This window comes from Magallana gigas, chromosome 7 (genome assembly GCF_963853765.1).
Source record: "Magallana gigas chromosome 7, xbMagGiga1.1, whole genome shotgun sequence".
Taxonomy (NCBI): Eukaryota; Metazoa; Mollusca; class Bivalvia; order Ostreida; family Ostreidae; genus Magallana; species Magallana gigas.
Genome location: NC_088859.1, coordinates 25,293,759 through 25,308,649, shown reverse-complemented (window position 1 = coordinate 25,308,649; position 14,891 = coordinate 25,293,759). Strand labels below are relative to the sequence as shown.

The window sequence follows — 14,891 nt, the reverse complement described above, 5'->3', positions numbered from 1 at the left end:
GCAATTCTATAAATTATTTGATTTTAGAATTATCTATATTTTTAATAAAAAAAAGGCATTAAAAGATTAATGTTTATGAAAAGAGAGTAATTGAACATATTGTAAATTACATAACGATAACATTAAAAAAAAAAATCATCCAAAATATGCAGCATTTTAGACACAAAGCTGCAAACTTTGGAGACTAACTATTGCAATTTCAAATGTTAAGTGACAAACAATTTAAACATAGGGTCCTCCATGTTAAAGAATTACAATGCCATGCGAAGAAAACGTTTTCCATAATTCACACACATCAATTAAAATCAATCAAAAATCTTTCGCACCGTTTTTTCTCCTATGAATTTGAAGGCGCATCAAACCCTGGTGTACACTTGGCCCTGCCCTGGCCTGGGGGTAAAGACAAACCCTGGACCCCTTGCAACCGATTATACGACATGAGGGGGTCAAAACATGCCGATGGGGGTGTGGCGGTTGGGTTCATGTAGGCCACCATCCGTCTCATCTCTTCCAGGGCGTTTGCCTGAATCAGGATATAGTTTTTCGCCAGCAACAAGGTGGCTATTTTAGACAACTTTCTGACAGACGGACTATGTGCGTACGGTATAACCGACCGGAGTTCGTCCAAAGCATCGTTCAAATCGTGCATTCTACGTCTTTCGCGTGCGTTTATGCTCAGCCGCGCGTTTTTCTCCACTTTTCCTCTTCTTTGCTTGTGTTTGGTTGTTATTTGGTCTTCGGCGTATTCCTCGGATAAATTCTCGAACTGTCGTCTGCTGACTGAAGGAAAGGGAAAACCCCTATCACTATCCTCACTGTTTTCTTCGATGTCTATGTTCGTGGATCCACAGTCCGAATCCGTACTGTGCTGTGTTGCACACTCCCCTTGAGAAAAATCGAGGTTGTTTGAAAAACTTCTAAAATCGTTTCTTATATGGTGAAAGTCTCCTTTCGTCGCGGTATCCAATTCACATTCTTGTTTTTCTTGATCTTTGGAAATCCTTTCATCCATAGTATGATAAAAAAAACTCACCATGAAATTTAATCAGTACACTAAAAAATTATGATAATAAATTAGTTTTTTAAGATACACTAAAAAGTTCGCTGGTTTCTTCTTACTAAAACTTTGGATGTGTCTATTACCGCGATACACTCAAAGGACGATAAAACGCTATCTGCAATTTCAGATTGATTGAACACTTTGCATGTAGTTGATTCGTCAAAGCACCCCCTTTGATTGGTGGGATGTTCCCCGGTTGGACCCCCCTGCTTTGATTCAGTGCGCAGATGAGCAGCGAGGGGAGATGGCGATTATTCGAAGCCAATGGATGATTTCGGCTAACGCCAGATTTATTGGGTAGGGGGCGGTCCGAATCATCTCATGTCCCAAAGGATATCTCTGAATATTTCTCGATCTTCAAGAAAATGACTTGATTTGTATATTGCAATTTGTAAGTATTTATTTCAATTTAAAATCATTAAACACATTTTTTATTGTAAAAATTTGAATATATTTTCAGTGCTATTTTCATTTTATTTTTCAGATGTTTTTGCTTTTTTATGTTTTGATTCTACTTACTTCAGTTAAACTTTGCAACTATGAAATCCCCAAAAGAAGGAAATAAGAAAATTTAAATGTATTCTTATGATTCATTTCAAAGAAATTTATTTACAGTGAAGGAAACTGGTGCGAATTCTGATGATAGTGTCTATTTACTTACGTTTCTGCAATTTACTTATTAGAATTATTACAGTAATTTGGTGAGCTTGTGGTGCGGTTAAGGTAAATCAGCGAGACTCTGTATAGATGATTAATATTTATATTGACATAAATTGTGGCACATATATGTAAATTAGTTACAGAGTGATTACTAGATTTTGCCAGATTCACAAATCCCCATAAATATATTTTCACGACTCTCTCTCCCCTCTCTCTCTCTCTCTCTCTCTCTCTCTCTCTCTCTCTCTCTCTCTCTCGTCTCAAGTTACAAACGGTCTTACATACCTTTCAGCGTGTAATATGCCTTAGCATGTGTTTGGATCAAAACGCAATCAGCTCTTATTACAATGTCACAGGAACAGATGATATCAAAATAGGAGATGCATTTTAATACCAAGAGCACTAATTTTGTCATTAATTTCAAATATTTTGACAATAAACATGGATTTACTGACGGGCGTCTAAGCACTGGGTGGACAGAACATTTCAGCATTTGAATGGCCATATGCTACAGTCTGCTCGGCTTTCAATTTTAATGCCTACTTTTCAAGTGTCCTCTTTTATAATGAAAATGAACAAATGATGGAAACGCGTCGAATGAAACGGGGAGTCATAATGCGATTTTCAGGCCCCCGTGAGGTCTTGACAAAGAATCGTTTAGGCGAGTAATTGCTTTTTGTTGGATGTCCCGTTCGCGAAAAAATAAATTGAATATTTATGAAGTTTTCGCAAGTTAACTTTTAATTTTTTGCGGGATTTCATGCGGATGGTTATTGTAAAAATTTTGTTTAAGATTCCCCCTGGGTCGGTTTGGGGGTAATTTTACGAGGATCAAACGGTTTTAAGCGTCACACTGTTTCGCTACAGCTTTTAATGATTTTGTAATAAAAAGGGAAACGTACAATAGCTAATACAGCTTGATGAGTAACAAAAAATAATTGGGAGAATAGACTGTGAAAAGACTGCATGCAATAAAAGTAATGTTGAAAAAAAGTTTAAGCGATTAAATTCATTTGCTATGAATTCGACATCTTTCATGTTTTATATAGCCATTATTGTAAATTAATTGATCTGTAATTACTCGAGTACTGAAATTCTCGAGTTGTTCACTTTCCCTACGTGGGTAACAAACATCAACATCTGTGAGCTAGGATTTTGGCATTGAGATCATAATAATTAATAAATTATCACAATAATTTGACTAGACTATGTCAGTAGATTTCAAAATATCAAACATCTTATTAATCTCTTCATAGATGTATATATCCTGGATAATCAAATGAAGTTATTTTTTTTTACCGTACATAATCAAACGAATTTGTAATTTTCTTCACGTGCATAACAAATTGTATATTTTTCAGCAATGTCCGCAACACTCTTACAGGAAACAAACAAATGTTTGAAAGTTGATTCAATTACTATGCCTACTATTTGAATTGTCATACGTTTAGAAAAATTATCTAAATATTTTAAAAGTTTCTTTCAATTTAAAAAGTCTAGCATTTATTTTCTTATATACAGGCCGGTATCACATAATTCTAGTACCGGTAATGTACAGTCCAGTCCGGAACTCTACATACGTTGTGTTTGGTTCCGGGTTTGAAACCGGTAGATTGTACTTTCTATATTGTTGAGACTGTGGCATTACATATGATGTTATTTATTTGGGTATACATACATTAATGTATTTAAAAAAATCAAATTAAGAAGAATTAAGGGCATACAAAATAAAAATACTGAGTTATGACTAAAACACAGAAGTGGTTTGTACCTATACGTATGTACTATACAATTTCCAAAAGTTCGCGATGCATTCTGTATTTTAATTTCCAATTTCTAGAAATGATATTAGTTTGTCCTGAAATCATCAATATTTGAAGAAACAAAAACGATTTCAGTTTATTCAAACTAGTGTATTGTTGGTTTTATTCTCAAATCATTAAATAGAAATAAAACATGTGTTTTCCATTCAAAGACATACATATACTGGAGTAAATGCATGTATATATGCTATGATCGGGGCATGGCCAAATCCAATAAAGTCCGAAGGTCTTTATGATCAGATGGATTTAATCTCGTCATAACCGTGATGGTCACCTCATAATATTTAAGAATTGATTCCTTATTCCTTATATTTATATAATTTTCAGCAATAGTACGAATAGATATTAAATTATTGACATTTTACGTTATTTTCATATCGTATAATTACTCAAATCCCGCATATAGCCCCAATAGTGCGTGATTTGCGTCACTGATGAAATGTATTGAACCATACGTTCTAGTACTACGAATTGATTCATAGCGTTATCACTGACAAAGACTAGGAAATGTAAATATGAGAGAATAAGATGCAGTCATTCTATTTAATTCAATCACAGGGGTTTGTGTATAAAGCATCGTTTGAGAAGTGCGTAATTCGGAAGGAAAATAATATTTTTCCTTCGAGGTAGACACCTTTTTAACGATGCTATTTTTTTCTACACAATCCCCTGTGATTCAACCTGTATTCAAAATCTGACATGACCATTAAACAAAGACTTATTGTTTTTGTGTACTTGGAAACCAACAATAAAAGTTTAAAAAAAATTGTGTTGCTGGCGAAAGCAGAGTCCGATATCAGTTGTTTTTTTCATCCAATGGATAAAAATTTGTTCAGAAGTATACAACTAGCAGGAGAATTGATCTATTGTTCTGGGGTTGTTGATTTTTTTTTTAAAAAATATATGAAATATTAATTTTCTTCAAAGCGGTATGACTTATCTTTTCCTCGATCTTTATATAAAGCCCCGCCCTCTTCCCTAAACTGGGAAAAAATGCAGTATTCTTTTATTGCAATTCTTTTTTCCTTTTCTATACATCATCGTCAGTCAGAGAAATCAACACGAATTGCATGTTTAAATACCGAAGAAAAAATTTGTTTGCATGGGTCAAGTTAAAATAAGGGAAAAATATTCAGCCCTAGTGTGGTTTAGTTTCATAATGAGAGAATGTAAACGACTTACCGTGTCACCCCACCTAGGTGAATTTCGTGTATATCAGAATCTTTTAATCAACTGTTCTTTGTTATCAAAAACCTCATGTAGGCGGTTGATTTTTATACTGAAATGCGAGACATACATGTAGTTGGTAATTTAAAATTAAAGCAAGTTTTGAAAGTGAATTCAGGATCCGGTTGTATCAGTTTAACACAGAAGGCAACATAAATAAACAGTAAACATTTAAATACTTTCGTACGTATACTGTGTTTTAACAGTGGACTTAGAAAATTTGTCTTATTATTAAATTTCACAGTATAAAAATAAAATACTAATTTAAAACGTAAGAAAGCTTAGTAAACACTGCTTGACAGTGCCATGGCTTTACGAATACTCTCATCACCTACCGAGTAATCGACAAGTCAATTAATATCTACATGTAGTTTGTCCAACTCTCTTAATGTGCTCGGTATCTCTGTCCTCAGTAAATTTTAATTGCAAAAGCAATCCATAAAATATTCATCCTTATTGTATAATTCATATGCATAATTTACTTTCCATCGAGAAACCGCGTAGTAAAAATAGCTTATATAACTTGACTTTATTTGAATTTGGAAATCATTTTTTTTTACAACTATAGAAGTACTAGTTTATGTAATCTTAAAATCAACTGCGTTTGTAAAAGAGTGTAATATTCAAGATAAGCATCATCGTTATTCAATCGATTTGAGAATTTAATTTTCCGTTTCCAAGTCTTTCAATTCACGCATCAACAATGTCATCAGCCGTCTTTTATCGTCTGCAGCATTTTCTTTGTTTTCGCCTTTTTCGCCCTTTTTGTCTTCTTTGTTCTTGTCTTCGCTTTTTTCTTCTTCCTCATCGATTAACTCCTCACTGCTTTCATCTTCGTTGTTCTCTTCATCTTTCCCCGAACTGATTTCACCCTCTTCTTCCTCCTGCTCTTCATTTTCGTCATCCTCTTCTTGTTCCTCCTCCTCCTCCTCCTCTTTCTCATAACCAGCATCCCCTTCATTATTTTCCTTCCTTTCCAGGTTAAAATTGTCGACATGCTTCATACTTTCGTCTTCTTTAGCTAAGTTTCCACCGTCATAAGAAACCCCATCGCTCGTAAAGGCCCGACTTCCGGTTTCCCTGTTTTCTTTTTCCTTTGCATTCTGATTGTTCATTTCAACGTCATCATGGCTCATAAACTTTCTTTCTTGCTCAGTAAGGACCTTCAAATTTCGCCACTTCTGCTCCTTAGCGTGTTGCGCGTTTACCCGACTAACCAAACTTAGCAGTTTGTTCAGGTATGGCTGATCATCACTTGAAGGTGGACCTGGATTAATTTTCCTAGCAACAGTTGGTGAATGTAGAGTCTTCCTAGCAACGGCGGGAGAATCTGGAAGATTCCTAGCAACATTCGGCGAATCTGGAAAAAAAATTGCCAAAAGCTTAAATTTTAATGTGGTATAATTATACACAAATGATATCTTATTTATCCGTACTCTTTTGCAATACAAAATGGTTTATTACTTTAAAAAATGAACCAGAGGAGACTGTAAATTTCTAAGATAAGCCAATCGAGTTTTACGGTTACAGTTAAGTACATGTACCCACATCACTTTTACATATTCACACATATGACTTAATATATCTCAGTACATGCATACGTGTACATATGATATACATATACTATACATACGATATATTCGTCGTTGAAATTCATTTCCGCCTTGACCGTCGTAGAGTCGAGCTTCCTGTAAAGATGTACACTTATTGAGTACATATGTTATAATGTATGTAAAACAAATACATGTACATTTATGCTATGTATATACACAGGGGCCAAGCCCGTTTTAACATTAATTTCAATGTAACCATAAATAAAGATGGTTACATTGAAATTAATGTTAAAACCGGCTTGGCCCCTGTGTGTATATATAAGACATCTTCTCATTGCAAAACTACAGTTATATTTATTACAACTAGTTACCCCAAACTATCAGGAAGATATATGAATTTGTGTCAATTATACCCTGTCCCGAGTTTTTGCTTCCACCACTTTTTGCTTGATATTTCGATAATAATGAATACCTTTGTGATAAAAAAATATGAAAAAATGTCCAGATTATCTGTTTTGAAACTCCCTCTCTGTCGGTTCAGGTTTCAATACACATCCCAAAATAGAAAGTCTACGGGGATTTTGCATTGCATCAGTCATTAATAAGCCCGGATGATTACGTTGAAAAATTACGCGAGGTGTCCCGAGTAGGCCTACTTCTGAATGGAGAAAAGATGTAAACATTTCCCATTATAAATTTCCGTAAGAAACTTGTTTTCCTTTCTGTAAACTTTTATGGGTGAAAAGGGAAAATTAATCAATGAAGATATCTTGGAGGATATTTTCCATTTCATCGATTTCAACTGTACTTCTTTCACAGGTATGTGTATTTTTATTAAAAATCATGAAAAAGTGATGGAAGCAATAACTTGGGACAGACTATAAATCATAATCCTAAAATCGTCACAAAGTTGTTATATACAGCATGATCGATGGTAATAAATTAAATTTTACAAAATATAAACTATGTAAAAACCTTTTAAAAAAATCGAAATAATAAAGTGAATGACTGACTTTTTTTACCCCGTTTACCTTTAGGTGCAAGCTCTCAGCGCCATGGAGCACCAGTAGGACTCCGACAACAACACACAAGAAGACAGTTTTCCGAAAAGCCATGTTTACTGGTCACAAACGCTCTGAACAGGAATCATTGCATGTTTGAAACTTTATTCGAAAAAGAAATCACCTGTTTTGCGTCAACTGAAAATGAAATAAAAAAGACCCCTTTGTACCCTTGCATGACTAGCTTTAAGGTGTATACGTAAGAAATTTAATCTTACTCCTTCATCACCTACCTTGGTGGGGTTTGTGTATACCAGCGCACAAGTGTAGAATTTTATTCTAAACTAGAGACGAGCTCGTTGCAAGCAACGATTAGGTCTTCCGTCGTAGCTGCGTCATACTTGTGACGTAATACAAAAATTGATACCTGACCATGGTGCAATATTAGATGTGTAAACATTGTGTAAAAGAAACAAAGTACATGTATATAAGCAAATACAGATCTTTCAAAGTTGTCTGAAGTTTGATTCGCCGCATGTTGTTTTTTTGCATGTGCATTTTATTTTGAGAAACTTATCTAATCATCATAATTGACTCAATATACACAGAATATGGACGACGATTATAATCACACAGTGGGTATGACCGGTATGAACGTAAAAAGACCAAACATTTTACTCGCATTTTTAATCGAAAGCAAGGGCCAATGAATCTTTTAGAATGTATGCGGAGATCCTCGAAATTTTACAGGGGGTTCTGAAGAATAATTTTGGTTTTTTTTTTTTTTTGGGGGGGGGGGGGGGGGGGGGAGGGGCATGCGCGGATAAGAAAAATTTTCCTGGGGTGGGGGTTGAGTGTCTGACGGTTATTTGAGTTTGCCTGGGGATGTCCGAGGCATATTTTTGTAATTTTATATTGTACATGCAATGGAAAGAAATTTTGCAGGGGTTAGGGTTGGGTCTGGAACCCTCACCCTACTCTTCTAGATTCGCGCATGGGGAAGACCGATGCCGGTAATTTAACGGTAATTTTAACCCTTTTTATTTAATTAATCATTTTCAAAATTATCGGAATTCCATTATTACCTTTAAACGCAGTTAAAACTTAAAATACGAACCATTTAGTCTCGGTGAGTATTCGGCCAACATGCGTCCGCCTACGAAAGAAATGGCAACATTCAAGAAATTTGGATGGACGATCTGGGTCCTAGGTCGTCCATCCGATTCTTTTTCAGACTAAGAGCTACAGAACTGCACTTAGAGAATGTCAAACTGATTATGTCAATTTATTTTGTCTCAAAGAATCAGTTTTTTTTAAACAATAAAGATTTACCTTAAAAACAAAAGGAATCGGGCACAATTTTCAATGTTAGCATTTTACAATTTAAAGGTCTAATAAAATTTTGAATGAAGTTTCAAGATACTACTCTTCGTTGTTTTATACGAAATATTGCATGGAAAAAAGATTTACATCGCATATATATTATAGAACTAATTATTTCTCTTTTTTATTTACATCAAAATAAATCCAAGAAAAAATCTAAATATTTTTTTTCCTTTATATGTGTTAATGAAAACGTTGGTCAGCAAGGGCCAGTTCTATGTCGTGCAAGCACCTACTTAATAGATTGTTACACGGATCTACCACGATGACAAATATCGAAAAGGCAATATTGTGGGTGAAGGATGAAAGTGTACTTTGTTTTTTAGGTTTATTTTTGATAATTATATTTATCTGGATCAATTTCCGTTATGAAGTCAAGCATATATTTTCATATTATTATTGACTTAAAACATGTTGGAAAAAAGAAATATTGTATCAAGCAGTTAGTTATTATGCGCAGATCATGCATTCCTCTATGGTTTTCACAATTGCATGTATCAGTTACTACACGTTTTTGCCTACGGAGAAATAAATTTCCAAAGAGATGATATAGTTATCAGTTAAGTTCCAGATTGTCCTCTGCACATGCAAGCACGTGTGTAATCCTGATTTAAAAATAGGTATAATGGCCGGGGGGGGGGGGGGGGTCATCGCAACAAAATTGTGTATTAGCGTACTAGAGTGTACATTGTTAATTAATGATTGATGTTGAATTGTTATTAACAAACAAAATCATAAATTTATAATAACAAACACTAAAATGCCAGGGAGTTCTGCTGGACGCGATTTCATTTGTCTTCAGTTAATAGGGTGTAAGGATGCCCGCCTACTTAATACATATGCTCACGCGTCAACCGATTAAAAATGACTGTATTTTGGATTTATAAATCGTTCTAAAACATTCGATCTGATATTTCGTTGTTAACAATTCAAAACTTTGAACGATTAAATTTGTTTTTATACCTACCCCGACCCTCACGGAAAAATCCATTCAGATCAATGGAAATTTCATTTACAAGACTCCGCGCCAGAATCAGAATGTCTCATTCATTAATTTTTTCGTAGTTAAAGTGGACGAGTCCAAAATAGGAATAGAATAGGAATAGGAATACCATGTGAACATATGCCGTGAATGCAGTTTACTTTGCGTCCATTTTTTTTATTTTGAGAGTCCTTTTTATCATGTTTATCATGGCTTGAAAATGACGGAAGGCCCTTGAATGTTGTTATCTTTATGCAGGCACGTAGCATCCTTTTTGAAAGTGGGGGGGGGGGGGGGGGGGGCAGACTCATCCAAAAAATCTAGACAAGCAAAAAAAAAAAAAAAAAAAAAAAAGACTTTCCCAAAATCTTCAAAATCCTAATCCGGAAAAATTAGTAGCTGTGAGAAAAAGTGTGGTGGTGGTGGTGGGGGGGGGGGGGGGGGGCACCCACAAGCTTGAATTAATAATTGCCTGACGATGCATCTTTAATGTGTCAACATTTATATTCATAATTGATGAAAACGTTATATGGGATGTAATAAGCAACAATGAGCAAGATTGTTCAATTAAAAGGGCTTTTCACATTGCACGTGTGTAATCCTGATTTAAAAATAGATTGCCATATTTGAAAGGTCAAAAAAAAAGAGGGAGGTGTCATCGCAACAAGATGATACACATTGTCTAAGTAGTACAATGTAAGTAATAGTTGGTGTTGGATTATCATCATTAACAAAGAATCATCAGTTTGGATTAATTAAAACAAATATAAATTCATATAATTGGAATATTTACTGGAGGGGCTACGTACAAGTAATTCGCCGAAGTGGGGTACGTGTGACCCGATTTTCGATCAATTGGGCGATTTCATTCATCTGGAAAAGGGTTTCACTCGCGTGTACAAATGTAAATGTACATCAAACAATTGCTAGTCAATTAAGTGTGTATGTTAATTGGATAGATTTCTTCTAAAACATTCAATCCAAAGTATAATATATGTAGTTATTAGTTGACACCCTCCCAATGGATCTATGCCGATGGATCTATCTGAGATCTCAGCTGTTGCGTGAATGGTAAAGAAAGACTTCGCGCCATAATACGTCTCATTCATAATTTTGGCTCGCCGATTAGTGGGCGAGTCCAAGTAAGGCAAGAGCACATGATGTGTAGATGGTCTTACCCACTCTATTTTCTTAACTGGTCATATAATAAATAGAGATATCATGGATCTTTCACTTTTGTCGGAGCATGTAATAAATGGAACCAAAAAATAAAGTAATTCTAATTGAATTAAATTGAAGTTAAAATGTAAATACCCCATCCCACCTACGGATTAGGATTTTCAAAATTCCCCATTTTTTAAATTCCTTGTCACGATTTTTTTTGGATAAAGCTGCCCACCTACCCCCTCCCCCCCCCCCCCCCCCCCCCACACACACACACTTTCAAATAACGATGCTACATGTACGTGTTTGAATATCCTTTCCTATATGGTTAGAAATAACAAAATGTCTTTGATTTTGCATCTAATATATAACAAATTCAATTTTCAATTTGGCTGTTTGAGATTATTCGATACATGTACATTCCTAAAATGATTTAAAATAATGAAATGATTTAATTTCCAGTGATATGCAGGTACATGCACTCGATCGAAGAAAAAGATTGAAATTGCTTCTAAACTCTGCACGTTCATTTTAATAATTTATGATCCGCAGCGAAAATTAAATTTAATTTCTTATAAGATAGCCTAATTGATACATGCATGCTTCCATTGAATAAATTTGGGTAGTCAGGCAAGCTTTTTGGAAAGCTATTGCTTGTATAATATTAAGGTCAGACGCGACCTTCATGTATCTTCCATTTTTTCCTATCTCCACAATGTGAATTAAGATTTCCACTTTGTTATTTCATAATTAAATTTTTAGGTAATATGATTTTTTTGGTTTGGATATAAAGTGTTCAAATTAAAATATATAGTATGACTTAACTTATAAGCATTCAAATGCATTTTGCGTGCTATTTTAAGGAAAGTTCGAAATATTCTAGCTCCAAAACGAGCCTGGTAATGTACTCTAAATTTTTTGGAATTAACAGGTTTAAATGTTAATAAATAAGGAATGAAATATCAAGGAAAATTATATAAAATTGAGGAACGTCTCGTCTGTCCTTAATTAAAATAATATAAATAGACATCATAAATCCCATATCAAACGACATATAACCACTTGAATCTGCACGTCTTTTAATGAATTTATGAACAGCAGGAAATTCTAAGGTAATGTTAGCTGCAAGTCTGTACAGCCCTTGTATGAAAAATTTCGGATGGTACTCAATTTTTCCAGACGGAGAGCTACATATTATATGCAGCTAAGGTAACTTATAATGCTTCCGATGAAATACTTTGTTTAGTAATGCAAGGTTTTAAGAGCGCAATACTTATTTGTTTAATAAATAACACCCTAATACTTCGCATTTTATTTGCTGTTTGTAGAACAAGCAGAACCAGTATCAGTTCGATCCCTACCGTATGTACATTGTTCGAATTTAATAGCCCTTGCATTGCATTGCTTTGCATGTACAAAATATCTTTTAAAAATTCAACACTGAAAGTGTTTATCTATATGGCTATTAATCTATATGTACATGTACACATAGCGTACACATGTGATTCAAAATACCCCAAACGGAAAAATTCACTTATTGAGTCTACATTTTATAGAACTTGCAAAAAATACATTGCGGGTCTGAATGTTTGTTAATGTGTCAATCTATCAATATACAGTTTGTTAATTTTTTTCGATTGCTAAGGCTACGTCGTTTTTGATGAACATTGAACAACATTTTTTCCATGCCATTATTTCCACGGAAGATAGCGAGTACAATTATAAAGCACAATTTATTTAATTATCTCTTTAATATTGTGTGCTAGTATGTAATAAATAATTTATAAATTGCTGCCGAAGGTTGTTTGGTATTTTCGTTTGTAGATGCATTGCAAGTAAAAAACGTGAAACGCGGGGCAAGTCATAATTAATATCCCTAATAACCGTTACTTAAAAATAGCGGCTTTGGATTCAAATATTATCGTATACGAATATTAAGTTCACTTTTTAAAATCATCTCCACGATGATAATATTATATCCATCGGAAATCAGTATTTTGTTTTGCTTTAAAAGAAATGTTCTATCGGGAGCAATCCCGCGTTCGTTTAAATTGCCAGCGTACATTTGTCATGTCAGTAATACACATTGTGCTTTATATGACGGCCGTGTATACGTACTGTAGAAAAGTTGAGTTTAATTACCATGCATTCGAACCATTTTATTAACACATCTCCCAGTACTGAAACAATTCAAAATGTCTCTGTTACAGTAACACAGTGGGGCGTTAAACATGTGTACGTCCAGCTCTACAAGCATATGCACTGTCGTCAAGGCGACGGCCTGAATACAGCTAGCGACTCTTCTATCGATCGGTTACCTGAGTCTCGTAATGCATCTAAATATAGAAAGGGGCACAGTTATGAAACAAACAGCAAAAATAAGGTCAAAGACGTTCATCTTTATGAAATGAATATGTACATATGAATAAAAACATTTGGGAATTTTATGTAGAATTATTTTTGCGCGCTGCATGTATCAGTTAGTGCATTACAAAAAGCCCTTTCATAACCTCATAAACGTGCGCACCCCCACAAAAATGGACCGAACTGAAAACAATTGTTTCTGCAAATACTGGCTATAAATTACGAAAACATTAAATTGAATACCACGGAAGGATTCAAAATTAATTTCTTTACAACTTTGCTTCAATAATGCATTAGAAATTTTTATTCCTTTACAAGTTATTGACAAGAAACTTTTGACGCATCTAACTCCCTAATTATAGGGGCCAGCCCCTTTTTCTGTATACCGAATGAAAGGTCTTGGTAGGACCAAGATCGTTTAAATTACATGTTATAACAAATTTTTATCAGATAGAAAACTAACACGGAAAATACGCGAATTTTTTTGAATTTTTTTCGTACCTTTGTTTCAACATCTATACCACCCCTTTTATTTCCATTTAAATAATAAATAAAATATATCTCGCACGAATTCAATGCATTAGCTTCCAAACCAGCCCATCTTTGAGACTCTGCCAGTCATCGTTATAGCTAAACCCCCCTGGACAAAAGAAGTCGTTAAATTTTACTAAAAGGGGAATAACTCAAAACCGGATGGGGATTTTCCTCAACTAAAATATGCAACGACAACATCACGCGGCATGTTATCAGTCCTGAAAATTTCAAAACAATCGGTGAACAAACGAGCGAGATATTAAGGATCAAAGTTGGCGTCTAGAAGAAAAAAAAAATAATAAGAAATTTGAAAATTTTTCAGAATAATAGTAAGGTCTTCCGTTGGAAACGGAAGACCTTAATTAAGTTTTATCATGAATCCATGAAGACATTTGATATTTAGTAATGCTAAACTGGCTTTCATCAGGATAGAGTCCCAAAAAGTATTTTAGTTTTATGCTATTCGTGATAGGACAATTTTATTTTATTTTTTTATCATAAATTAAGCTCTTTCTTAATCCAGAATCTTTTAAATTAATAGACAGTCTGCACACAACAGTCAGAACTCTTTACTTTTTAAAACCACGCTGACTATAATTTATTATTACGGATTTCATAGTACATTTTTGTTTTTGCTGTTGTTATTGAAGTCCTTTATGGATTTATTCTGTGTTAATGTTCTTGATACAGTGTACATCATTTTATTAAGCGGCTATATATATATATATGTACTCTCCAAAAACATCATTGGTTAGGAATATTCAAGGTACAATCTCACCCTAAAAAGACAGATAACTCCTACAAATATAATTCTATCTAACCAGCAGTGGACGCTGTGGAAGTTAATTGTCTTGAGATTGACGTATAACGCTAGGGTACAGTGCAGCGCGTTAGTTTTCAAGACTAGGGGGTGGGATAGCAAACCTATTTTTGTAAAAATCTAACGCACTGGGTATGGATCTGGTCGTTTGTCAAATAATAACGAAAATTTCTTTTTTTAAAATAGGGTGTAAAAACCCTTGATTATTGTACATAAAAGGAAGACCATGGCTTTACCGGAAACCTTACTTCAAATGCAAGAAGAAAATACTCCAAAAACAAGGCAATAGCATGTAATTTCGTATGCCTGTTGTGACCAAA

At 34.3% G+C, this 14,891-nt stretch overlaps 2 protein-coding genes across 3 annotated transcripts; both read right to left on the bottom strand.

Annotated features, from left to right (window-relative positions):
• Window positions 1-337: 337 nt before the first annotated feature.
• Window positions 338-1,012, bottom strand: LOC105318514 (class E basic helix-loop-helix protein 22). The gene has a single exon (XM_011415738.4). It carries the CDS (start codon window positions 1,010-1,012, stop codon window positions 338-340), a length of 675 nt encoding a protein of 224 aa, XP_011414040.4.
• Window positions 1,013-5,280: 4,268 nt separating this feature from the next.
• Window positions 5,281-7,518, bottom strand: LOC105318397 (cilia- and flagella-associated protein 251). Of its 2 annotated transcripts, none has more exons than XM_034456166.2 (3): window positions 7,346-7,518; window positions 6,404-6,458; window positions 5,281-6,130 (listed from the first exon to the last, which is right to left on the bottom strand). In XM_034456166.2, the coding sequence occupies exons 1-3, from the start codon at window positions 7,436-7,438 to the stop codon at window positions 5,433-5,435; spliced, it is 846 nt and encodes a 281-aa protein (XP_034312057.2). In that variant the 5' UTR covers window positions 7,439-7,518; the 3' UTR covers window positions 5,281-5,432. The 2 variants fall into 2 exon arrangements, with proteins under 2 accessions (XP_034312057.2, XP_011413922.3); XM_011415620.4 differs by having other exon boundaries at window positions 7,355-7,513.
• Window positions 7,519-14,891: the final 7,373 nt, after the last annotated feature.